We start from the raw sequence: 27,500 nt of genomic DNA on the forward strand, positions 1-27,500 counted from the left end.
TACTATTACTTCTCTAAGTATTTTTGTTGATCTGTTCCTTCTTCTATACTCTTCTAACAGTGACACTTCTTGTCCTAATTACTTTACAGTTTTCTCTGTTCAGTGCTTCCATGGTGGCATTTTTTCTTCTCTTCCTTTCCTTTACTGCTCTGCATTTTAGTGATAAGACTTTATCTGTTATTAATTTAGCTGGATAGTAATATATCCCATTTTGGGTCTTATTTACTTTCTGTAATCTACTTCTTTCATTGATCTTAATATGTCTATCCATCACTATTAAATCAAGCAACTCATCCCTTGGATCTTTTTCTTCTAAACTGAGGGCAAGGGCGCCTGCAGGTAGGTGCAAGGGGGTGCACTTGCACCCCCCTGGAATCGGCTGACTAATGTTATAATTTTAAAAAAAAGTTTTTTTTTTTTTTTGGACGTTCTTCTTTAAGAAGAAAGAAGTCCATGCTGACATCATGCGTTCTTCTTTAAGAAGAACGGTCGCGGGCGTGCTGACATCACCACGCGCCTATTTTCAAGTTTTGCAAGCGGGAACTAACATGGACGAACGGTTTTGAGGTTCGCAAGCGGAAAATGGGACCATGAGCGAGTGGGAACTGAAATGGATGGATTCGCAAGCGGGAGGAAACGAGCGGAAGATGGGACACTTTTAGAGTAAGTGTGTGTTGTGTGAACTTACAAGTTAGGATGCTGATCTCAATCCCACTTAAGATGCTCATCTTTCTTCTTATTTCTTTTGTTTTGCCAGTATATTCTAAATCCATTCTCTTACAAATCTTTAGATAATCCAAGCCTACCTTAACCCTGTAACAGTGGCAGGGAGTGGACCCTTATTTTATTAGCTATGTAATGTTTTGTCCTCACTAATAATGACTGGACCTGCAATCACAGCCACTCCTAAGAAATTAATAGAGGACTTCCTTAGCAGACAGTTTTTGGGATTAAGTTTCAACCCTGAAAATGTTGAGGCATTCACGTCCAAGTTTATTGTTGGTGAGGTATGGTAAATGCAAATTTTTATCCAGAGTGATACTCCAAACTCCATCTCTCACATGCAGTACGGAACATTTTTATGTTGTCTCGAATCTGATAAATAAGATCAGACACATTGCACATCAATAGGAGTGGTCGAGGAACTGTTTGTTTAACTTTCTATAATCAGCTGTCAGCTGATAACTATCATCTATTCTTTTGTACTGGCCAGTAAAGACTTTTTGTAGGGAAATATAACTTTTGTAAAATACCTTGTGCATCTCTACTGTGTTTAAGGTAGCCTCCTCTTTAAATTTAAGGTAGCATTTTCTGATTCCCTTTTTATTGCATATTGTATAACAGGTTTATAGAGCCTTTCCTCACCTTAAAAATGAGTTGGGTACCAACTCAAATCATTTTTGTTTCTGGCAAAGATATTTTGATAGCAATATATTAGGTAAACAAATCCAGGGAAAGATGTCTTTAGTAGTTCTACTAAGATATAATTTCCTTATACACGTCCTTGATACTATATGTACACAGAACCTTAGAAATAACTTATTCTGTACTGGTTCTTTAAGTTATTCTCTATTGCATTAATCAATGATATATCCTCTACTTTTAAGTATGTTGCTCCAGATAATGTTTTGCATTTGAGATCCAGAGACTCATCTATTTTTTCTATTGGGTGACTTATCTGGGCTCAAGAGATTTTCCCTCCAAAGCCTTGCAAGTGTATTGGTTTTGTTCCAAGGTGTAACTGGATGATATTGCTTACAGCGGCTCCTGAATCACTTAAGTAGGTACTTAGAGAACTCTTATCCATATTTGGGCATGTGATCTCCTATTGAAATCATCTTTAAGAGATGCCATGGAGATCATAAATCACTAATTAGAAAGGAAGGGATTGGCAAGTCTCTTTTTAAAAGAATCTAGCCTTTCCAAGAGGGCTTGAAATGGTCCTAGGCATTTACTGTATTGTCCTTAATCTCCCCCTTTTCTTTTGCTTCAGTTTTTTTATTAGGCCCCTGACCAGCCCTTCTACCTCCCCTCACCCAACAGTTTCTCTGACCATACCCCATCTTTGTTGCATTTGTTAAATTTTCCCTTGAATTTTCCTTCCCTCTCTATCCTTTCTGATGTTTTTAGTCTCACCTTCATTAATGTATTCTGTCTTTATCTCTGGTTCTGGGTGATGCCTTCCATCTTTATCCGTTACTCCCCCTCATTTCCCATAGCGACATGATCTTGATGTGCAGAATGCAATGTGTGATAAACATCCTTCATGCAGTAGTAGCTCATACCGAAAGTTATCCTAGACTCCACCAGGCAATATAAACAGGGTTTCAGCAGGCCAAAAACCTGCTCAATGATAATCCATGTCTGAGGCAGGGCAGTGTTGAAGTGCTTTTCAGTAGCTCCCTTCTGGTTATGGACTGCTGTTGTTAGCCAAAGTTTTGGTGAGTAACCTGCATCAACTACAAAACAAAGAGGGGAGACAAAACAAAAAAAAGGAGGAATTTTACTCAGTAATAGCTTTTACAGTCTATACCTATTTAAATTAGTATGACTAGAAAAAGTTTGCACTTATCAACAAGGAGACCATGTCAAATCCAACCACATAATAAGAGGCAGTACAGTATGCTCATAAGCTAGCAGTCATAATCGTAGACATTGCTATGAGGCTGGGCTGACATGTTAATGATGCAACCTCCATGCATCACACACTACCTGGCAGTTGTTGGAATGGCTGCCCTTCCTGCTCCAATACTGCTAGCCCTGTGGTCTAGATGGGGTCCTAATGGCAATATGGGTGCAATCTATTGCACCAAGCACATTATGAAATGATGCCCTACCATACAAGGCACACATGGTTTTTGGCTGTGCCCTGAGGCAACACTGGCTGATAAATATACTGATCCACAGGTCTATATCATAAGAGCAAAAGTTCAAAAGAGCGAATGCTCTTATGATCGAAAATGCCGGACATAGAAATGCTTTTTCTGGGGTTGCAGTACAGTGAGGATAGGAATGTTTGCCCTTTCCTCAATGTAGTGCGACCTTGTAGTTGGAATATATATTTAGTGGGGGGTGTAGAGGGCGCAGCTCCCCACAATATAAAGTTCGATGTTTGTGCATTTTTGATTAAGTGTTTCATTCTTTTGAACTTTTGCTCTTATGATATAGACCCCTGAGCCACATATGCCGAGTATGCTAGGAACAGTTCAAGTATCCTTGAGGTGGAAGTCTGATAGCCATTCTGTTCCCATTTTGTCTCTGGAAGGTTCCCATGGCAAGTATAGTGAGCACTACTAATAATACTGGGTAAGATTGAAATTTATAAACACTTTTAGAAATGTTTTTCACATAGTTAGGAAACTAGCAGCTACTATTACAAATGCACAAAACAGACCGCATTGATGTCAAAGCACTCTTAGAAGAGCGTTGATCATGATTTCACAAACATTTGTGTGACTAAAAAGTAGCAGTTTCAAAAACATAGTCCTTAAGCTATAGAACAGTGGACCGAACTGGTCACCGGGCACTATTTGAAAAGCCGTGATCATATTTCACCAAGCCTAATTTAATGTGAAATACTATGAACAGAATGATGTCTCCCATTTTATAAAGCACCGAACTGACTCCTATTATATACACCCACTGTATGAAGAATATTCCTACCTATTTGAATAAATAGTTAGAAAAATAAAATAACCATACAAGAATGAAAAGTAATGCTTGTAAAAACATCTTATGTGAAAAAATATATAAAAAATGTGTAAAAAAACTAAATATATATATATATATATATATATATATATATATATATATATATGTGTGTGTGTGTGTGTGTGTGTGTGTGATGGTAATGTGGTTATAAAGTGTAATAGGCTGTAATATGTATACATCCAACTGGCCACATGCTATAACCAATTAAAAATTCACAAACTGAATATACACATTCATAAACAGACTATATTGAGTGTGATACATGTGTCCTGTGTTGTGATATTGTGTGCCCCTTGGGACATCACACCCCCCTAACTCTTTAATGTCCCACATGTGTCATCTCCAAAATCTCAGATGTACAAGAGGTTGGAATAGTAAGATGTATGCAATACTGTAATCTCTATTGTATGGATAAAATGGGTTTACGGAAATAGTCATTCAATCCTGGTAATGTGGTAGCATCTAATTTTAACTGCCACCATACCTCCTTAAAACTTAGTAATGTTTTCACATCACCACCTCGTGGGTCCTGTTTGATATCAACAATAGCAAATTTGAATCCTTCTGTGTGTCCTTTCATTTCTGTGTGTCTATAAAGTGTGTTGGTAGTATCTTTTTTCTTAATATTGTAGACATGTTCATATATATATCTTTTCAGACATCTCTCTGTCTTACCAACATAAAAACTAGAGCATTCTTTACATAACGCAATATAGATAACCATTTTCGTATTACAATTCCCTTTAATGAATCTCACTCTGGTTTTAATATATTTTGGATCACCACCTCTTTACTTTCATTAATAAATTTGCATTGATTACAACTACCACATTTACTGGTATGATTCTCCCTTCCATTACTTTTTATCCTATGGATTGGTAATTGCTGACCCAGTAACCTTTTTATATTCTTTCCCATCTTGTATACTATTCCAGGTTGTTCAACCATAATTTCTGATATACTTGGGTCATTAGTTACTAAGTACCAATATTTATGAATAATAGTATTCAATTCTTGGGATGTTGGGCAGTACAACATTATAAATGTTGCTTAATTATAATGCTTAATGCTTAACTCATGGTGTCAGTTTGAATTTTTATTGTTTGTTTCTTATTTTTATAATAAACAACATCTATTTTACAATCGAAGTGAGTGTTGAATTTGCTTATCATTAGGAACGGCTTGTGGTAAACTGACACTTATTGGTAATTCTGTAGCCGTACATTTTTATTAGACCTGTTGCTCCTACTATTATCGGAACTGTCTGGGTATCTTTCTTCCACATCGCTCTTATTTCTGCCTGCAGACACTGGTATTCTATGACTTCATCTTTCTTGGTACACAAGACACTGTAATCACTGAGTGTAGCAATTTTGATGATCAGTGTTACTTTTGTCTTTTTTTCATGGACTAGTATATCTGGTTTTCTCTCATCTATTTTTTGAACTGTTGGTCATGGGTGATCTCATTTGATATAAACTTCATCATCCTTTATACTGCTTTGCAGTTTGTGTTTGCAATGCTTCTCAGCTCCTACTATATTGTAGTGTTTGCACAATCCCCAGTGCAACAGTCCTGCCAGATTACTATGCCTTTCACTATACATTCCCTCTGGCATGAGTGTATCACACCCAGCAACAAGGTGTGCAACTGTTTCCAATTCAGTTTTACAGAACTTGCATTTTGTCTGTTTCTCCCACGTGTGCAATAGATTTTGTAAACCAATGTCTATGTAGTCAATTATCCTGGGCTACCATTATTAGCCTTTTATATTTTGATTTCATTTCACCCTGTACAGATGACCCTGTATAACCCTAGCCATGTTTGTAAAAGCTTTTTTGCTGCCTTAAGATGACTTTTCTGTACACAAAACTCACTTCAAATTTTTGCCCAAATGTGATAATTTGTTTACTCATTTTGCTACTTGCATCACTTTTGTAAAGGCTTGATCCTTTCATTCAAGTAGTGCTGATGTAATAGCCTTCCATACACATGTCAGCATGCAGGTTTCATCATATGTACAATGCCACTTTATTCCACTTTGTTTTCTTCCATTTCTCTGTGTCAGCCTTTTTCATTAAAAGCTGCCTTGCTGTATGAGTTGGCATTGTCACCAGTACTTTGAATAAAGTGTAGCAGTGAACTTTGCACAAGATGTAGAGATAGTAATAATGCACCAGGCTGGAGTGAAGTGTCATACATCTTTACTTGTTGCTCGTATGTCATGACTGAAGCATCCAACCACATGTGGCGGATCCTAGCACCCGACAGGCAGCTCACCGTGACCTTCTCTTTATTCAGCCTGGTGAGCGGGACGTCAGTGTGTCTGACAATAGGCACCTATTACAAGAGTATCAGGTGTGTTATTCAGCCTTTAGGGCTGTGGCTGCTTGGCACACTGACTTTGTGGGCTATGTGTTGTGCATGTTTTGTTTTGAGTTGGCGTTTGCTTTGTCTGCTTTGGAGATCTCTGTTGCTTAGGTAGATTTTTATTTAGAGCCTCCGAGTATGTTTTTGTGTATTTTTGTGTTTGGTTCATTGATGTGTTGGGACTATGTGATACTGGAGCAAACTCAGACAGCCCTGGTTGAACTATACCTCTCAGTTGTCCATATCTTTGCAGAATGAATAGATATTTGCTTCTTATTTTTGGTTTGTTCCTCATGCAATGAAGTCACTAAATGACAGACATTTGAGTTTCAGACGTCATAACCTTCAAAAAAATGCATGCTAATGCAAGACCTGTTATTCTATCAACTGTCAAGTTTATACAAGAGCAATTTTTAGTAGTGTTTGTATGTTCCTCCAATATATTTAGCCTTGTCCAGATTTCCTGCATTAAGAGGTTGAGAGGTATGGGCAAATCGCTTTGTAGAATTGGGAATATCCAAACCTCTCCATTGTCCCCAATTTTGGCTCAAAATGTTTCTCTCCCCTAATAATCCTTCCTCAAAATGGCAATTTTGGGAGAAAATGTGATTGACGACTACTAGAATAATGGTGTTGGCTTAATGCATAGGGACACCATATTAGTTAGGAGATATGGACTGATGGGGAACATAGAGGGGACCATTGTTAGGTATGACACAGTAAGGAGTTTTGTTAATGCTAAGTTGGATGCAGAGGAATTCCACGTCATTATCTCACCTAGCAAGTCTGGAGATGAAATGTTCTTTAAGAATATGTAGACACCATCACCTTTTCATCTCAGGTGATAGGCCTGAACTTGTGGCAGGTATTGAAATCCTGCATTAAAGGAGTGCTGCCATCGGTCTTGAACTAGGTCTCTGATGCATATATTTATATATATATATATATATATATATATATATATATATATATATATGTGTGTGTGTGTGTGTGTGTGTGTGTGTGTGTGTGTGTGTGTGTGTGTGTGTGTGTGTGTTTTCCAGGGCAAGCAGTGCTTGTAAGGAGTGAACTTTTTAGCTTAGGCTCTGAAAAGGAAATTGGTTATTTTCTCATTCATGTAGCTATAAAAATTCAGTATAAAAACTGTAAGTTTCTGAATGCAAACACACTAGTTAAGCAGCATCATGGTAGGGAGTACTTCAGTACAGAGAGATTCAACTATATATATAGCCATGAGTTCCCTTATACCTTTCTGTCAAAAACAAATGCACACCATGGTCACAGAGTTTACAGTTGTTGTAACTTAATCTATTTACGTATTTCTTGCACTGAAGTTGAGGTGTGTGTGTGACAGAGAAATGCCCTAGTTAGTTCTAACAGGTGGAATTTATGTGCAACTGTTTTGTTTAGCAAATGGTATCATTATTGTGGTATAGAATTTTAAAGCAGTGTTAGCACAGCAGGTAGCATACATGTATCTTGATGCAAAGGGCTGTAGGTTCTATTCATACAGCATGTACATTTGTATTTTAAGGGGGTATGGTACTGCAGTTCTTAGTATGTCCTCTTTTGGATGAGACACCTAATAACTATGAACCTACTTTTCAGCCTGCCACCCATTCCCTATTGCAATATATCAACTTACCATTTATTTTCATGTAGCACATGCAATTTATTCTTCAAGGGCAACAGGCACTGAATTTGTAAATGAAACACTGAAATATAAAGTTTTTTTTCTAGCAACAACCTCTTCATTGGTTTCAGATCTCTTTAATGTGGAATTATTCAGATGACTTTTACTTCTGCAGAGATTCTGCATACTGATTGATATTGGTGGATTTTATGACAGAAGTTTGAGTGTTCCTTTATGGTTGAAATGTTCTGAATTGGGCAGGCTGTCATTATTGGTTCATATGATTTGTTTCATTGCTTAAAGGAAAGATACTCAGAACTATAAATTTAAAACGCACTCTAACAAGTGGTGCTGTGTTATACAAGGGATATAATTCAATTATGTAGTATAATAGTCAGGAAGGTGAATCGAAGAACTCTTGCATGTTTCTAAAAATGTGTGCAAGGAGCCTATGATTTGGAAACTGGCCAAAGGTAAACTTACCCTGCTACTGGCCAGATGCATGTTCATGAAATGTGGGTTTTGATGCTGTTTCAGTGAATGTGGGTTTCAAAGGTAGAGAAGTTTTAATGCTAAGTCTGTTTTCATTGTAAGACTATTGCTTTGTTTACGTTTAGTAAATGTCTGTCAGTGTTTGTGCTATAAAATTTGAAATAAAAGTTGTAAATGAAATCCAGATATCTGTAGTCATTGTAGAAGTAAAGCATAAAACAAGTATGCACACAGATTTGAACAATTTCTATAAAATGGGGAGAAATAGCAAAGTAATGGGACACTGGAATGGCTGCGTGGGTGGGGGTGGGGGGTGAGTTGGCGGGGCAGCATAGGGGGTGGGGCAGTGTGGGCGGGGCTTGTGTTTGCACCCCCCTGCAAAAAATCCTGCGGGCTCCCTTGACTGAGGGTACATTATTTGCTCTCTTTTTCCTGCTGGCAGTTTACAAAAAGTTTCAGAACATCTTCCTGTGACATATTCTCTTCAGCTGCATCCTGTGTCATCTGTTGCTGTTTCATATGGGAACTCACTGGCCTATCACTCCACAACATTAACTGAGTCAGAGTTGTCACTGCTTCCTGCTCCTTCCCTTGCTGTGCAACTCCATTTGAACTTTTGTACTGGTTTTCTACTGAAGGCTCCAAAGCATCTTCACATGACAGGTGATTGGATGCTTTCTGTTCAGTCTGTTTCTCCTTAATTTCTGGACTCATGTTTCCATTATGTTGTGACATTACCTGAGATGGATTTTATACACTAAATTGTTCACTTTGCAAGTAATCCATAACTTCAGTTTCTATTTCTCCAACATCTCCATTACTCATCCTTTCTACTTTTCCCCTTTGTTTGTTATTTTTTTGTATTGTGAAATTTTCCATATCTGGATGTCTTTGCCTGTATTTCTCTTCAAATATCTTTGGTGCTGCTTGTTTGTATTGTTAAGCCTTGCTTCCTCCTTTGCATGCATATTTCACCATAATAAATTTAGTTTTCTTTCCCATGACCATGACATGTTTCTCCTTACTTTGAGGACTCATTGTTCTATAATCCTGTGACATAACATTTATTAGACTTTCTCTGTTAAATCCTTCACTTCATACATATTCTATAACTTCAGCTTCTATTTGTTTAACTCCTTAATTTATTAATCTTCTGCTGTAGAGATCTTATTTTTTATATTGTGACATTTTTCATATCTGGGTGCCTTTGCCTGTATTTCTTTTCAAACGTCTTTGGAGTTGATTTTTTATCAATTAGTTTGGCTTTCTGCTTTGCATGGATTTGTTGTATTAATAAAATCAAATTTTCATTTAAAGCTTCTGAAAGCTTTTTCTTGTGCAGGAATTTTTCTTTCTTCGAATTTATCTCTTAATCTTTTTGAATATCTCCTATAAGGAAATTCTAGGCTTTTTGCATAATAGTAACATTATATAATTTCATCCTTAATAGTCCACTCTATCATCCTTATGGCTCTTTTTTGACCTGTCAGGTTTTTGTGGTTTTTGTGGACTACTGCTTCCTTCTACAACATGGTTAACATTATCCCCCTGAGCCTGGCCTATTCCCATTGTATGAATGTTTCTATGTCTTAAGGATTTTACACTGTAATTTTTCCAGTCCTGATACCAGTGCACATACCAGGATTTAGCATTTTGATTTTTATACTGGGACTTGTTTACCCACCTGTCTTTTTATTTTTAACAAACTTCTGTGCATGACATATACTATATAAAATGCAGCCTATACATGAGTGTCATCTTGGTGAGATTTTGTAAAAACAGGGTCCACCTATTGAAGGTATTCACCAAGACTTGAGGATGAATTCAGTTCCAGCAATACTACTCTCCTTTTATTGCTAATTTTATCTTCTCTCCAGTGTGTGTGTATGTTAAAGAGAAATATTCATCTAAGCACTGAAAATGCACTACCTCTTTGTAATGCTTAGTGTTATTATCCTACATAGCTCTGAGCTGAGGTGAGTGTTGTAATAATAATAATAATAATAATAATAATAATAATAATAATAATAATGCTGTTCTGAGCACTAAAAATGCACAGCATGTTTCTAATGGTTACTATTATAACACCACATTTCTCCATGCAACTGCTGCAGAACCTCATACAAAACCATGGTTTGTCGCAATGCTTGCATAATTATGTTACATCGCCATGGTGCAGTGCATATTTTATACATCACTATGCTACATCTCAATGGTGCAGTGGGTATTTATACATCATTATGCCACATCTCCATGGTGCAGTGGGTGTTTTATACATCATTATGCTACATCTCCATGGTGCAGTGGGTGTTTTATACATCATTATGGATCATAGGTTCATAGGTTCATACTAGGCTATCTGCCCTAGGGCATTTATAAGCCTAGCCAGAGTGTGTGTGGCTTTCACCACCCCTTAGGATGAGAATACTATACCCATTAGTTTGCTGTGCCTCTGTCCAGAAGTGATACAGAGATGATTCCTGGGGTAAACCTACGATCTCCCATCCATTCGTCAAGATTTCTCTTGAACAGAGTCAGTGAGGGGCTCTGCCTCACATGGACTGGGATTCTGTTCCATAGTGTAGGGAGTCTCTGGGTGATGAATCTGTCCCTCCAGCACATCCTATTTATATCTGTGTTGAGGTTTAAGTCTCTTGCTCGTGGCTCTGGTGGATTTGGATTTTTGAGGTGGAGCATGTCCATTAATTCTGGGTTGGACATGGCCTTGTATGTCAGGCACAGATCACCTCTGAGCAGACGGTATGCGACTGAATAGAGCTGGAGTTTCTTCAGTCGGGCATCGTATGACATATGTTTGAGCCCCTTTATCCTTTTGGTGAGGAACTTTTGGGGTCTTTCCAACTGCTGCAGGTGTCGGGTAAGGTACATTCTGAATGGGGCGTTGTACTCAATCATTGGTCTGATAAGTGAAGAGTACAGGGGTACAATGACCTCTCCTGATCTGGATGTGAATCCCTTCATGATCAGGTGGGCAATGTAGAAGGTCTTCCTAACCACTTTGGCAATGTGAGTGTCAAAAGAGAGGTTACTGTCAACTTGGGTCCCCAGGTCCCTGATAACTTCTTCTGTGTTTAATGGATTACCACCTATGTGGTAATTAGGGGTTACCTTGTTTTTCCCAAAGGGTATGACTATACATTTTTTGGCATTTAGCTTAAGGCCATGGCTCAGGCACCAGTTATCCATTTCTATGAGACCTCTCTGGAGGATGTCTGTGTCTGATGGAGTGTCAATTATGGTGCCCAGTTTGCAGTCATCTGCAAATTTTGTCAGCCAAAATCCCCCTATGTTTGCCTGCACTTCAGAAAAATAAATGCCGAACAAGAGGGGGCCCAGGACTGAGCCCTGTGGGACACCGCTCATGACCGGCTTAGAGTCTGACATGGCACCAGCAACTCTAACCCTGTGTGTTCTGTCCTTGAGCCAGTTTGCAACCCATCTTGTGACATATGGGTTTACATCTAAGCTGGTGAGCTTTTCTATGATGCCCGAGTGGGGTATTGTGTCGAACGCTTTTGCTAGGTCAAGGTAGGCTGTGTGAACTGCCTTACCCTCATCAATGGCCTTAGTGACTGTTTCGAAAAAGTCGACCAAGTTCAAGAGGCAGGATCTGCCCTTGACAAAGCCAAATTGGGTAGGATCCAGTGTCTGTAGGTCCCCAATGTCTTTATTTATGAGTTCCATTATGATCCTCTCCATAGCTTTGCAGACAAGGCTCGTCAAGCTTATGGGGCGGTAATTTCCAGGGTCCGTAGAAGCACCACCTTTGTGGAGTGGGACCACAGTTGCCGTATGCCATTCTTTGGTACGTATCCTGTAGTAAGGCTAAGATTAAACAGCAGCCTTATGTGTGGGTTTAGTTCCTCATTGAGTTCGTGTAGCACACAGCCGGGGACACCGTCCGGTCCCATTGATGCTGTGTTTTTTGCTTTAGAGAGAGCAGCTCTCACCTGGGCATCTGAGATGTTTGGGAGGCTAGACTCTGGTGGGATAGATATTTCTCCTTTGGGGGAGGGGAGAAATTTGCACTGAACCTGTCTGCCAGGATGTTGGCAATGTCTGTGGGTTCAGTGATTTTTTTATCATTTTGGACAAATTCTGAGCATATCTGGGAGTTTCCACCCAGGTTTCTAACATAGCTAAAGAAGGCTTTATGATTGTCTTTTGTGTCATTAGTGATTTTTCTCTCAAAGTTGGCCTTGGATGATTTTATGAGTGATCGTAGTTTTTTGCTAGTATTGATCAGAGATGCCTTCCCTTTTAGGGATTTTGCTCTGTCATGTAGTAGCTTTCTCCTCTTGTTGTAGAGTTTGTTTATGGCTGGGGTCCACCAGACTGGGTGCCTGCCTTTGGTGGAAAGGGTCTTGATTTTATTAGGGATTGTTTGATCCATACATTGCTGGAGGTGCTCGTAGAAGGCATTTGTAAGGGTTTCAGCAGCGTGGGTTGTGGTTTCCACTGGCTCGGGGGCCTTGAAGGATACCACTCCAGTCTTAAGAAGTGTGAAGTTTGCTTTTGAGAAGTTCTTCACTGTGGTCTTTTTTGCTGGGGTGGGGCGGATGTGGATCTCCAGTGAGATTAATTTATGGTCTGATCGCACCAATGAGGGATATACTTCCGGTGTGGAGCATTTTGTCCCCATCTTTGTGATGATCGGGTCTAGTATATTTTCTCCTCTTGTGGGAATGGTGACTAGTTGTTCCATAGCATTTGAGTTTATGAACTCAAGGAACCTTTGGGCTAGGGTGTTGGGGCTTGAGTAATGTTCCCAGTCTATGTTTGGGTAGTTGAAATCACCCAATATGATGGTGTTTGGAGAGACATTCATACTCTCCAGTGTCTTCAGGAAGGCTGTGTGGGTTTCCTGAGTTTGAGAAGGTGGTCTGTAGCATGTTACAAACTGTAGGGCAGTTTTACCTATGGTTAATTGCACCTGGATGGTCTCCGATGCTTTGTGCATTGCCACTAACCTGGAGGTGTGGGTATCCTTTATGAATATGGATACTCCCCCTCCTTTTGTGGTTCGGTCCGGATTTTGGTGCCGGAACGCATGATATGAGGTATAACCTGATAGTACTGGGGTGCTCTCAGGAGCCTTGAACCAGGTTTCAGTCACAGCACAGACATCGATGTTCTCCATACTGAGAAGGGCTTCGAGGGCATGCATCTTGAGGTTTAGACTTCTGGCATTGAGAAGTATTACCCTTAGTTTTTCTCCATTTTTGTTTAATAGGGCAGTAGGTTTATCATTTGAGCCTTGCCTAAAAAAGGCACTATGGGGCTGGCAAGAGCCTTTGCCAATATCCGGAAGCCCAGGGGTGACATGTGCAAGCTGTCCCTTGTGAAACAGCGTGGCTTGTCAAGCATGTCATCCCAGGCAGACAGACATTGGATCCCCTTAGAATGACACCAGTAATTAAGCCAATTATTAAAGCTGATCATGTTACATCTCCATGGTGCAGTGGGTGTTTTATACATCATTATGCTACATCTCCATGGTGCAGTGGGTGTTTTATACATCATTATGCTACATCTCCATGGTGCAGTGGGTGTTTTATACATCATTATGTTACATCTCCATGGTGCAGTGGGTGTTTTATACATCATTATGCTACATCTCCATGGTGCAGTGGGTGTTTTATACATCATTATGCTACATCTCCATGGTGCAGTGGGTGTTTTATACATCATTATGCTACATCTCCATGGTGCAGTGGGTGTTTTATACATCATTATGCTACATCTCCATGGTGCAGTGGGTGTTTTATACATCATTATGCTACATCTCCATGGTGCAGTGGGTGTTTTATACATCATTATGCTACATCTCCATGGTGCAGTGGGTGTTTTATACATCATTATGCTACATCTCCATGGTGCAGTGGGTGTTTTATACATCATTATGCTACATCTCCATGGTGCAGTGGGTGTTTTATACATCATTATGCTACATCTCCATGGTGCAGTGGGTGTTTTATACATCATTATGCTACATCTCCATGGTGCAGTGGGTGTTTTATACATCATTATGCTACATCTCCATGGTGCAGTGGGTGTTTTATACATCATTATGCTACATCTCCATGTTGCAGTGGGTGTTTTATACATCATTATGCTACATCTCCATGGTGCAGTGGGGTTTTATACATCATTATGCTACATCTCCATGGTGCAGTGGGTGTTTTATACATCATTATGCTACATCTCCATGGTGCAGTGGGTGTTTTATACATCATTATGCTACATCTCCATGGTGCAGTGGGTGTTTTATACATCATTATGCTACATCTCCATGGTGCAGTGGGTGTTTTATACATCATTATGCTACATCTCCATGGTGCAGTGGGTGTTTTATACATCATTATGCTACATCTCCATGGTGCAGTGGGTGTTTTATACATCATTATGCTACATCTCCATGGTGCAGTGGGTGTTTTATACATCATTATGCTACATCTCCATGGTGCAGTGGGTGTTTTATACATCATTATGCTACATCTCCATGGTGCAGTGGGTGTTTTATACATCATTATGCTACATCTCCATGGTGCAGTGGGTGTTTTATACATCATTATGCTACATCTCCATGGTGCAGTGGGTGTTTTATACATCATTATGCTACATCTCCATGGTGCAGTGGGTGTTTTATACATCATTATGCTACATCTCCATGGTGCAGTGGGTGTTTTATACATCATTATGCTACATCTCCATGGTGCAGTGGGTGTTTTATACATCATTATGCTACATCTCCATGGTGCAGTGGGTGTTTTATACATCATTATGCTACATCTCCATGGTGCAGTGGGTGTTTTATACATCATTATGCTACATCTCCATGGTGCAGTGGGTGTTTTATACATCATTATGCTACATCTCCATGGTGCAGTGGGTGTTTTATACATCATTATGCTACATCTCCATGGTGCAGTGGGTGTTTTATACATCATTATGCTACATCTCCATGGTGCAGTGGGTGTTTTATACATCATTATGCTACATCTCCATGGTGCAGTGGGTGTTTTATACATCATTATGCTACATCTCCATGGTGCAGTGGGTGTTTATACATCATTATGCTACATCTCCATGGTGCAGTGGGTGTTTTATACATCATTATGCTACATCTCCATGGTGCAGTGTGTATTTTATTCATCATTATGCTACATCTCCATGGTGCAGTGGGTGTTTTATACATCATTATGCTACATCTCCATGGTGCAGTGGGTGTTTTATACATCATTATGCTACATCTCCATGGTGCAGTGGTGTTTTATACATCATTATGCTACATCTCCATGGTGCAGTGGGTGTTTTATACATCATTATGCTACATCTCCATGGTGCAGTGGGTGTTTTATACATCATTATGCTACATCTCCATGGTGCAGTGGGTGTTTTATACATCATTATGCTACATCTCCATGGTGCAGTGGGTGTTTTATACATCATTATGCTACATCTCCATGGTGCAGTGGGTGTTTTATACATCATTATGCTACATCTCCATGGTGCAGTGGGTGTTTTATACATCATTATGCTACATCTCCATGGTGCAGTGGGTGTTTTATACATCATTATGCTACATCTCCATGGTGCAGTGGGTGTTTTATACATCATTATGCTACATCTCCATGGTGCAGTGGGTGTTTTATACATCATTATGCTACATCTCCATGGTGCAGTGGGTGTTTTATACATCATTATGCTACATCTCCATGGTGCAGTGGGTGTTTTATACATCATTATGCTACATCTCCATGGTGCAGTGGGTGTTTTATACATCATTATGCTACATCTCCATGGTGCAGTGGGTGTTTTATACATCATTATGCTACATCTCCATGGTGCAGTGGGTGTTTTATACATCATTATGCTACATCTCCATGGTGCAGTGGGTGTTTTATACATCATTATGCTACATCTCCATGGTGCAGTGGGTGTTTTATACATCATTATGCTACATCTCCATGGTGCAGTGGGTGTTTTATACATCATTATGCTACATCTCCATGGTGCAGTGGGTGTTTTATACATCATTATGCTACATCTCCATGGTGCAGTGGGTGTTTTATACATCATTATGCTACATCTCCATGGTGCAGTGGGTGTTTTATACATCATTATGCTACATCTCCATGGTGCAGTGGGTGTTTATACATCATTATGCTACATCTCCATGGTGCAGTGGGTGTTTTATACATCATTATGCTACATCTCCATGGTGCAGTGTGTTTTATACATCATTATGCTACATCTCCATGGTGCAGTGGGTGTTTTATACATCATTATGCTACATCTCCATGGTGCAGTGGGTGTTTTATACATCATTATGCTACATCTCCATGGTGCAGTGGGTGTTTTATACATCATTATGCTACATCTCCATGGTGCAGTGGGTGTTTTATACATCATTATGCTACATCTCCATGGTGCAGTGGGTGTTTTATACATCATTATGCTACATCTCCATGGTGCAGTGGGTGTTTTATACATCATTATGCTACATCTCCATGGTGCAGTGGGTGTTTTATACATCATTATGCTACATCTCCATGGTGCAGTGGGTGTTTTATACATCATTATGCTACATCTCCATGGTGCAGTGGGTGTTTTATACATCATTATGTTACATCTCCATGGTGCAGTGGGTGTTTTATACATCATTATGCTACATCTCCATGGTGCAGTGGGTGTTTTATACATCATTATGCTACATCTCCATGGTGCAGTGGGTGTTTTATACATCATTATGCTACATCTCCATGGTGCAGTGGGTGTTTTATACATCATTATGCTACATCTCCATGGTGCAGTGGGTGTTTTATACATCATTATGCTACATCTCCATGGTGCAGTGGGTGTTTTATACATCATTATGCTACATCTCCATGGTGCAGTGGGTGTTTTATACATCATTATGCTACATCTCCATGGTGCAGTGGGTGTTTTATACATCATTATGCTACATCTCCATGGTGCAGTGGGTGTTTTATACATCATTATGCTACATCTCCATGGTGCAGTGGGTGTTTTATACATCATTATGCTACATCTCCATGGTGCAGTGGGTGTTTTATACATCATTATGCTACATCTCCATGGTGCAGTGGGTGTTTTATACATCATTATGCTACATCTCCATGGTGCAGTGGGTGTTTTATACATCATTATGCTACATCTCCATGGTGCAGTGGGTGTTTTATACATCATTATGCTACATCTCCATGGTGCAGTGGGTGTTTTATACATCATTATGCTACATCTCCATGGTGCAGTGGGTGTTTTATACATCATTATGCTACATCTCCATGGTGCAGTGGGTGTTTTATACATCATTATGCTACATCTCCATGGTGCAGTGGGTGTTTTATACATCATTATGCTACATCTCCATGGTGCAGTGGGTGTTTTATACATCATTATGCTACATCTCCATGGTGCAGTGGGTGTTTTATACATCATTATGCTACATCTCCATGGTGCAGTGGGTGTTTTATACATCATTATGCTACATCTCCATGGTGCAGTGGGTGTTTTATACATCATTATGCTACATCTCCATGGTGCAGTGGGTGTTTTATACATCATTATGCTACATCTCCATGGTGCAGTGGGTGTTTTATACATCATTATGCTACATCTCCATGGTGCAGTGGGTGTTTTATACATCATTATGCTACATCTCCATGGTGCAGTGGGTGTTTTATACATCATTATGCTACATCTCCATGGTGCAGTGGGTGTTTTATACATCATTATGCTACATCTCCATGGTGCAGTGGGTGTTTTATACATCATTATGTTACATCTCCATGGTGCAGTGGGTGTTTTATACATCATTATGCTACATCTCCATGGTGCAGTGGGTGTTTTATACATCATTATGCTACATCTCCATGGTGCAGTGGGTGTTTTATACATCATTATGCTACATCTCCATGGTGCAGTGGGTGTTTTATACATCATTATGCTACATCTCCATGGTGCAGTGGGTGTTTTATACATCATTATGCTACATCTCCATGGTGCAGTGGGTGTTTTATACATCATTATGCTACATCTCCATGGTGCAGTGGGTGTTTTATACATCATTATGCTACATCTCCATGGTGCAGTGGGTGTTTTATACATCATTATGCTACATCTCCATGGTGCAGTGGGTGTTTTATACATCATTATGCTACATCTCCATGGTGCAGTGGGTGTTTTATACATCATTATGCTACATCTCCATGGTGCAGTGGGTGTTTTATACATCATTATGCTACATCTCCATGGTGCAGTGGGTGTTTTATACATCATTATGCTACATCTCCATGGTGCAGTGGGTGTTTTATACATCATTATGCTACATCTCCATGGTGCAGTGGGTGTTTTATACATCATTATGCTACATCTCCATGGTGCAGTGGGTGTTTTATACATCATTATGCTACATCTCCATGGTGCAGTGGGTGTTTTATACATCATTATGCTACATTTCCATGGTGCAGTGTGTTTTCTAAACACCATTACGCTACATCTGCATGGTGCAGTGGGTGTTTTATACATCATTATGCTACATCTCCATGGTGCAGTGGGTGTTTTATACATCATTATGCTACATCTCCATGGTGCAGTGGGTGTTTTATACATCATTATGCTACATCTCCATGGTGCAGTGGGTGTTTTATACATCATTATGCTACATCTCCATGGTGCAGTGGGTGTTTTATACATCATTATGCTACATCTCCATGGTGCAGTGGGTGTTTTATACATCATTATGCTACATCTCCATGGTGCAGTGGGTGTTTTATACATCATTATGCTACATCTCCATGGTGCAGTGGGTGTTTTATACATCATTATGCTACATCTCCATGGTGCAGTGGGTGTTTTATACATCATTATGCTACATCTCCATGGTGCAGTGGGTGTTTTATACATCATTATGCTACATCTCCATGGTGCAGTGGGTGTTTTATACATCATTATGCTACATCTCCATGGTGCAGTGGGTGTTTTATACATCATTATGCTACATCTCCATGGTGCAGTGGGTGTTTTATACATCATTATGCTACATCTCCATGGTGCAGTGGGTGTTTTATACATCATTATGCTACATCTCCATGGTGCAGTGGGTGTTTTATACATCATTATGCTACATCTCCATGGTGCAGTGGGTGTTTTATACATCATTATGCTACATCTCCATGGTGCAGTGGGTGTTTTATACATCATTATGCTACATCTCCATGGTGCAGTGGGTGTTTTATACATCATTATGCTACATCTCCATGGTGCAGTGGGTGTTTTATACATCATTATGCTACATCTCCATGGTGCAGTGGGTGTTTTATACATCATTATGCTACATCTCCATGGTGCAGTGGGTGTTTTATACATCATTATGCTACATCTCCATGGTGCAGTGGGTGTTTTATACATCATTATGTTACATCTCCATGGTGCAGTGGGTGTTTTATACATCATTATGCTACATCTCCATGGTGCAGTGGGTGTTTTATACATCATTATGCTACATCTCCATGGTGCAGTGGGTGTTTTATACATCATTATGCTACATCTCCATGGTGCAGTGGGTGTTTTATACATCATTATGCTACATCTCCATGGTGCAGTGGGTGTTTTATACATCATTATGCTACATCTCCATGGTGCAGTGGGTGTTTTATACATCATTATGCTACATCTCCATGGTGCAGTGTGTTTTATACATCATTATGCTACATCTCCATGGTGCAGTGGGTGTTTTATACATCATTATGCTACATCTCCATGGTGCAGTGGGTGTTTTATACATCATTATGCTACATCTCCATGGTGCAGTGGGTGTTTTATACATCATTATGCTACATCTCCATGGTGCAGTGGGTGTTTTATACATCATTATGCTACATCTCCATGGTGCAGTGGGTGTTTTATACATCATTATGCTACATCTCCATGGTGCAGTGGGTGTTTTATACATCATTATGCTACATCTCCATGGTGCAGTGGGTGTTTTATACATCATTATGCTACATCTCCATGGTGCAGTGGGTGTTTTATACATCATTATGCTACATCTCCATGGTGCAGTGGGTGTTTTATACATCATTATGCTACATCTCCATGGTGCAGTGGGTGTTTTATACATCATTATGCTACATCTCCATGGTGCAGTGGGTGTTTTATACATCATTATGCTACATCTCCATGGTGCAGTGGGTGTTTTATACATCATTATGCTACATCTCCATGGTGCAGTGGGTGTTTTATACATCATTATGCTACATCTCCATGGTGCAGTAGGTGTTTTATACATCATTATGCTACATCTCCATGGTGCAGTGGGTGTTTTATACATCATTATGCTACATCTCCATGGTGCAGTGGGTGTTTTATACATCATTATGCTACATCTCCATGGTGCAGTGAGTGTTGTATAAAATTAATTATTTGCAAAGTATTACAAATTCACAACATGCACATAATTCTTATCATAACATTGTTGTATGTGATAGGGATGTCTTCATAAATTCTAGCCTGACATGATAAAAATATAATTTAATTCCCTTGTTTTTTTTCTGTTATGATTATTATTATTGCAGTTTTAACTGAAATCTGCTTTAGTTGCAGCAATGTCAGACGTGTTTGTGATACATATTTTCTATTTCTATCTGTCAGATTTTGGGATCAAAGAGATGCAATAATTCTTGTTTTCCTGAACTGTAAGGGACAATTGTGCAGGCCGTGCATGGTGCTGTTACACTTACTTTCAGAGATTGGGGGAGAATCAGGCAGCTGGAGTTCGGAAATCTTAAATGACATGATATGATGTATATTCCCAACCTTAGTCCTTTTTGAATAATGCAGTGAGGCAGGGGTGCTATTTCTGTATGAGATCATGTGTTCACAACCATGTACCACTCAAAAAAAAAAAAAAAAAAATATATATATATATATATATATATATATATATATATATGTGTTATTGTTAAGTTGTGATGTTTGAAAGTTTTATGATTCTGTGCTTTATATTAAAGAGAGAATACATCAGTAATAATACATTTTTATTTTATTACCAGATAGGCATGTTCATTATAAATAGCGTTGCATTAATATTGTAGTTAATGAGTCGACATTTATTACTTCTGTCTGATAAGTTAGTTCTTAATATTTCATTTTTGAACAGAACCTTCCCCTCCATCAGTCTCTGGACCAAAACATCGAGTTGATATTAACAGCAGCGTGGTCGTCAGCTGCGTTTCTACTGGATTTTACCCAAAGGAGATAAATCTTACCTGGTGGAAAAATGAGGAGGAGCTGCATGGATTCAAACCAGATATCCAGCCATATGGTGCAGACAAGACATATCAAGTACAAAGTAACATCACTGTTCGAGCAGAAATAGACTCGTATGTTACTTGCAAAATTAATCACACATCATTAGACCAGCCTATCAATTCAACATTTAAAATAAATGATATTCTTAAAGGTAAGCTATGCATTCCAAATTATCATATTATTTCCTAGAAAAAAATAACTTCATGCAATGAGCAGTGTATTTTATTGTAGTTTATTATTTATTTATTTTGCTTTCATTTACTGGGTTTGTCCAGCTGGGTTTAGTCCAAAACCTCTTTTCAGTGGAGGGCTGGGGAGAAATGTTCCAACATATTAAAACCATAATTAAACATGCATTCATTAATATACATGAAAAGACAAATACTATACATTAACAGTTGCACAAACAATTGATGATTAGATTACATTTGTATGAAAGTAGAGGCTGCTATCACAGTATAAAAGATACTTATGCATTAAAATATGTTAAACATTGCATCTGAAGAGGTGTTAGTGAAAATAAAAAAATGGCTTGAATAAAAAGCACAACATACACTTTATTAGACATCTAGTAAGCACTTTTGTCTTGTTCCCAAGACTTCCTCAAACTGAATGATGCAAAGAGGTGCACAACTTTTGAACAATTCAAAAGCCACATGTCTTAATTAATTCATCAATCAGTGCCTAACTCTTTTCCTCTTAAAAAAAATAAAATTTTCCTAACCATTTAGGCCAGCAGGGTAGCAAGTATCTCACTTAACCTGCCATAAATACCCCCCAATCTAACTCATCTTCTGCTTCAAACAAACTTTCAAACTTATATACTTGATCTAAAACTATAAACTTAAAATCTACCTTATACGTGCCATTACTATAATGTTTACTAAACTAAGGACATTTTTATCATCATCTATACTTAGCATACCTGTGCTCATAAATTTTACAATTAAGTTCTATGGTGGTTATTCTGACATAGAAAGCAGTACAGGAATTACATAATAATAATTATACAACAAATTTAGATTTGTATGAAAAATGTCCATTTATGTTCATATTATTAACTATTGACTCTGTGACCCAGTATACTAATACTGGCAATAATTACAGTAAAAACATTCAAACATTCCTTTTTTATAATACTTCATATTTGGAAGACTTATGGGGAATTTAATAAAGGCTACATGGTCTTTTTTACCATGTAGGCATCATGCCATGCTGCTTAGATGAAAGTAAGCAGTTTTATATTCAGTAAACACTGCTGGGCAGCACATTTGCATGCACCAACACAGGAAGTTCTGTGACATGCAAATCACCTCATAAGCAGATGAATCTCATGCAAATGAGGCAGGTAGAGCGATCCAGCAAGCAAATGGGCAGCTCTGCAGACCCCGTGTCAGTGTCCATAGTGTACATATAAAAATTCCATGTACAGGAATGTAGACAGACAAAAGGGGCTGTAAAAATGTAGCTAGGTGGACAGAAATGGCATACTATGTACAGATATGAGTGGCACTATCCTCCATGTGTTTGAAAAATTGAAGGAAATAAATAATTATCTTTTTTTTAATAATCTGGGCATTTTTACACAGTGTGCCACTATGTGCAAACATGTTTTATAAAAAAAATTGGAAAAAAAAATGAATATTATGTAACAGAAATGAATTTGTGCTGTTGCTAATGTAGTAGGGCTTTGAAGCATGTAGTTTCCAGGCTGTGAGCATGGATACCTATGAAAATGAGGTGGAGTTACTGAATAGCATAAAGGGGTAATCATGTCCGTATATCCCCTCCGTGTAGGCAGAGAACTATGTCGGTGTTTACAGAGAAGGTAGCTGACACCAGGGGAGGGTGTGTCCAATAACTTCTAAGCTTATTTCAGCTTAACTGCGCCTACTTGTGTAGCACACCACCGTGCTGAGCATGCTCTTTCAGGGATGTGTGTGCACTAACTTCTAAGCTTTGTTCAACTTAGGGGAGTGTGTTTCCATGTGTTTACATGGTGCGCTGCTATGCTGAGCATGGAAATCTAGGGGGGGGGGTGACTACTAAGTGTTAAGCTTTGTTTACCTATGGGGCATGTGTTTGTGCAGCGCACCACAGTGCTGAGTGTATCTAAAAGCCAATGACATATTAATTAGTTTTAACCCCTGTTTAACTTAAACTAAGGCCATTAAATGATGTTAATGATATACTAGACAGGTGCAATGCACCACAGGTAGCCAATCACACAGTCAGCACCTACAGCAAAGCACTGTAAAGTATGCATGCACCCTACAATCTGATTTCCCCCCATACTTCTTAACAAATACTTCATAGAGACTATTGTCAAGCTCATTCCTAATAATTCCCCTTCTAATGCAGATGCCTGTAACACAAATCACTCTACCACTCTCACTCAGACTGCCAATGCCAACACTTTCTCATTCAAACCTGTCACTGTTTCCTACATCAGAAAACTATTCCCGTAACTAAAACCCTGCTCTCCCTCTACTGACAACCTTCCTTGTAAGTTCCTTAAAATAGCTGCTGACTCTTGCTTTTCCTGTCTCTATTTTAATTAATAGATCCATTCAAGAATCCATAGTTCCTGACCTATGAAAATCTTTCTACACTAAACTTCGACACAAGGATGGTAATTCAACTGAACCTAGCAACTTCAGATTAATTGCTATCCTGTCTCCTCTGTCTAAAATCCTTGAAAAATGTATCCACCCTCAGTTAATTACATATCTTATCCAAGAAAATCTCCTCACTCCTACACAACATGGGCTTTGCCCTAAACACATCATTTCCACTGCCTTTTTTTCCTTCTCTGAAACTGTTGCTATGGCTAGCAACAACAACAAACTTGTATCTTGCCTGTTCCTCGACCTATCTAAAGCTTTCAACACTGTTTCTCACTCTCTACTGCTCTCTAAACTATTCCATTTCAACCTCTCTCACACTACCCTCGACTGGTTTTCCAGCTAACTCTCTAAAAGACAACAATCAGTTAGATGGCGTAACTCTTGCTCCCCTTTCCTCTCTATCCAAACTGGGCTACCCCAAGGCTCAATCCATGGTCCTCTGCTATTCAACATCTTTATCAATAACCTCCATACTTCTTGCGGTCACTCATAGGTTTATAGGTTCATAGGTTGGTACTAGGCTATCGGCCCTAGGGCCTATACAACTCTAGCCATAACAATTCCCTGGCTATTTCTTTCCACAGTATTTGCTTCCCTGGACCCCTGTCTAGCAGGGTGACTGACGTGATCCCCAGGGTGAATTTTCTATCTCCCATCCAATCATCAAGGTTCCTTTTGAAGAGGGCCAAAGAGGCGCTTTGCTTGACATGTATTCCAGAGTCTGGGGAGTCTCTGAGTCAGGAACCTATCCCTCCAGCATGTTTTGTTCATTGTGATGACAAAGTTTAGATCCCTGGAGTGTGTGTCTCTGAGGGATTGGGATTTCTTTAAGTACAGCATGTCCAACAGCTCTGGGTTTGACATGGCCTTGTATATTAAGCAGAGATCGCCTCTGAGTAGGCGATATGTGACAGAGTATAGGTGAAGTCTTTTTAGATGGTCAGCATAGGGCATCTGATTTAGGCCTGTAATTCCTTTAGTGAGGTATTTCTTTGGCCTTTCCAGTTGCTGAAGATGTCTTGAGAGGTACATACAAAATGGGGCATCGTATTCTGTAATGCATCTAATGAGGGATGAGTAGCGTCGGACAATGAACTCCTTTTTTCTGGATGAAAAACCCTTAGTGATGAGGTGTGCCACATAGAAGGATTTCCTGACTGCTGTGGCAATGTGGTTATTGAAGGTGAGACCACTGTCCACCTGTGTCCCTGAGTCTCTTATCACACTTTTGGTGTTTAGTGTACTGTCACCTATGTGGTAATTCATGGGTACATGTTTTTTCCCAAAGGGGATAACTATACATTTCTTGGCATTGAGCATGAGCCCATGACTCTGGCACCAAGCATCTGTTTCTGTAAGGCCCTTTTGTAGAATATCCACATCATTTGGGGATTCAATAATGGCTCCAAGTTTGCTGTCATCTGCGAAATTTGTTAGCCAGAGTCCCTTAGTGTTGGCCTGTACTTCAGAGAAGTAGATGCCAAACAAGAGTGGTCCCAGGACTGAACCCTGAGGTACTCCACTTGTCACTTGACTGGAGCTGGATTTGGAGTCAGCTACTTTTACAGTGTGGGTTCTGTCAGTAAGCCAGTTGGCAACCCATTGAGTGATGTAGGGATAAATGCCCAGCTTAGTAAGCTTATCTATAATTCCAGAGTGGGGGATGGTGTCGAAGGCTTGGTGAGGTCCATATAGGCTGTGTGGACCACCTTACCCTTCTCCATGGCTCTGGAGACTGATTCAAAGAAGTCAGTTAGGTTCAGGAGACAAGATCGGCCCTTCACAAACCCAAACTGCATGGGGTCCAGTGTTTGAAGGTTGCCAATGTCTTTGTTTATAAGTTCCATGATAATACATTCCATGGCCTTGCAGATCAGGCTCATCAGATTGATGGGGCAGTGGTTCTCAGGATCCAAGGTGGATCCCCCCTTATGGAATGGGATAACTGTAGCTGTGCGCCACTCAGTGGGTACGAAGTCTGAGGTGAGGCTATAATTTAACATGACACTCAGGTGAGGTGCCAGTTCATTTTGTAGTTCATGTAGTGCACAGCCTGGGATGTCGTCTGGTCCCATGGATGCTGTATTCGTAGCTTTGGAGAGTTTGTTTTTTACCTGTGTGGCCGTTATTACCATCATTTGGCAATCATTTGGTATTGAGATGGGCCCTTTAGGGTGTGAGAGAGGGTGAAGTTTGCACTGAATCGATCTGCCAGGATATTGGCAATATCCTTGGGATCAGTATATTTAATGTCATTCTGTTGTAGCTCAGAGCAGATCTGAGCATTGCCATTTAGATTCTTGACATAGCTATAGAATGCCTTGTGGTTGTCTTTGGAATATTTGGCAATTTTATTTTCATAACTAGCTTTGGAGGATTTTATGAGGAATCCCAGCTTCTTACTGAGGCTGGTAAGGGAGTTTTTTGCATCCTGGGATTTTCCTCTTTTCTGCAACAGTTTCTTCCTTTTGTTGTAAAGTTTGTTTATGGCAAGGGACCAACAGATTGGCTTCCATTTTTTGGAGGAGAGCGTCTTGGTTCTGCTGGGGATGGCTCAATTCATGCACAAGTGGATGTGCTCATACAGTGCCTTAGTGTAGGACTCAGCAGTCGAACTTTCAGTTCCCATCTGCATGGGTGTCATGAAGTTTGCCACTTCTGACTTGAGTAGCATGAAGTTGGTTTTGGAGAAGTTTTTTTACAGAGGTTTCCTTACTGGGGGGTGGGGGTGGGATGTAGATGTCAAGAGTGATTAGCTTATGGTCAGACCTGACCAACGAGGAGGTGACCATAGGTGTGGAGCATCGATTTCCCATGTTGGTAATGACCAGTTCTAGGATATTGGAGCCCCTGGTGGGACTAAGGATTAGTTGATCCAGGGCATTGGAATTTATGAATTCCAAGAACCACTGGACAAAGGTGTTGGTACACAAGTAGTTTTCCAAGTTAATGGCAGGGTAGTTGAAATCACCCAGTATTAGGGTGTTTGGTTGCATCTTAATATTTTCCAGTATGTTTAGAAAGGTGTAGTGAGAATCTTAGGGCATGGTGGGGAATCTGTAGCAAGCTACAATTTGGATTGCAGTCTTACCTAGTGTTAGTTGCACCTGGAGAATTTCAGACACATTGTGTTGGGCAACAAACCTAGTGTAGTGAATATCCTTGGTGAATATGGACACTCCTCCACCTTTAGTTTTTTGGTCCTGGTTTGGTGGCCAAAAAGTGTGGTAAGAGTTGTAGCCTGGTATTGCAGGGGTGCTCTCTGGAGCCTTGAACCAGGTCTCAGTTACTGCACAGATATCGATGTT

General features: G+C 39.6%; 1 protein-coding gene across 1 annotated transcript in view; it reads left to right on the top strand.

The window, feature by feature from the left end:
* Positions 1-878: 878 nt before the first annotated feature.
* Positions 879-27,500, top strand: part of LOC122810842 (rano class II histocompatibility antigen, A beta chain-like) — a 271,294-nt gene continuing 244,672 nt past the window's right edge. Inside the window, exons 1-2 of the mRNA XM_044082396.1 lie at positions 879-1,002; positions 21,414-21,716. Of these exons, the coding sequence (XP_043938331.1) occupies positions 879-1,002; positions 21,414-21,716 (427 nt within the window). The remainder of the gene's footprint in view (positions 1,003-21,413; positions 21,717-27,500) is intronic.

This window comes from Protopterus annectens, chromosome 9.part0 (genome assembly GCF_019279795.1).
Source record: "Protopterus annectens isolate FY-2018-M chromosome 9.part0, PAN1.0, whole genome shotgun sequence".
Classification (NCBI taxonomy): domain Eukaryota; kingdom Metazoa; phylum Chordata; order Ceratodontiformes; family Protopteridae; genus Protopterus; species Protopterus annectens.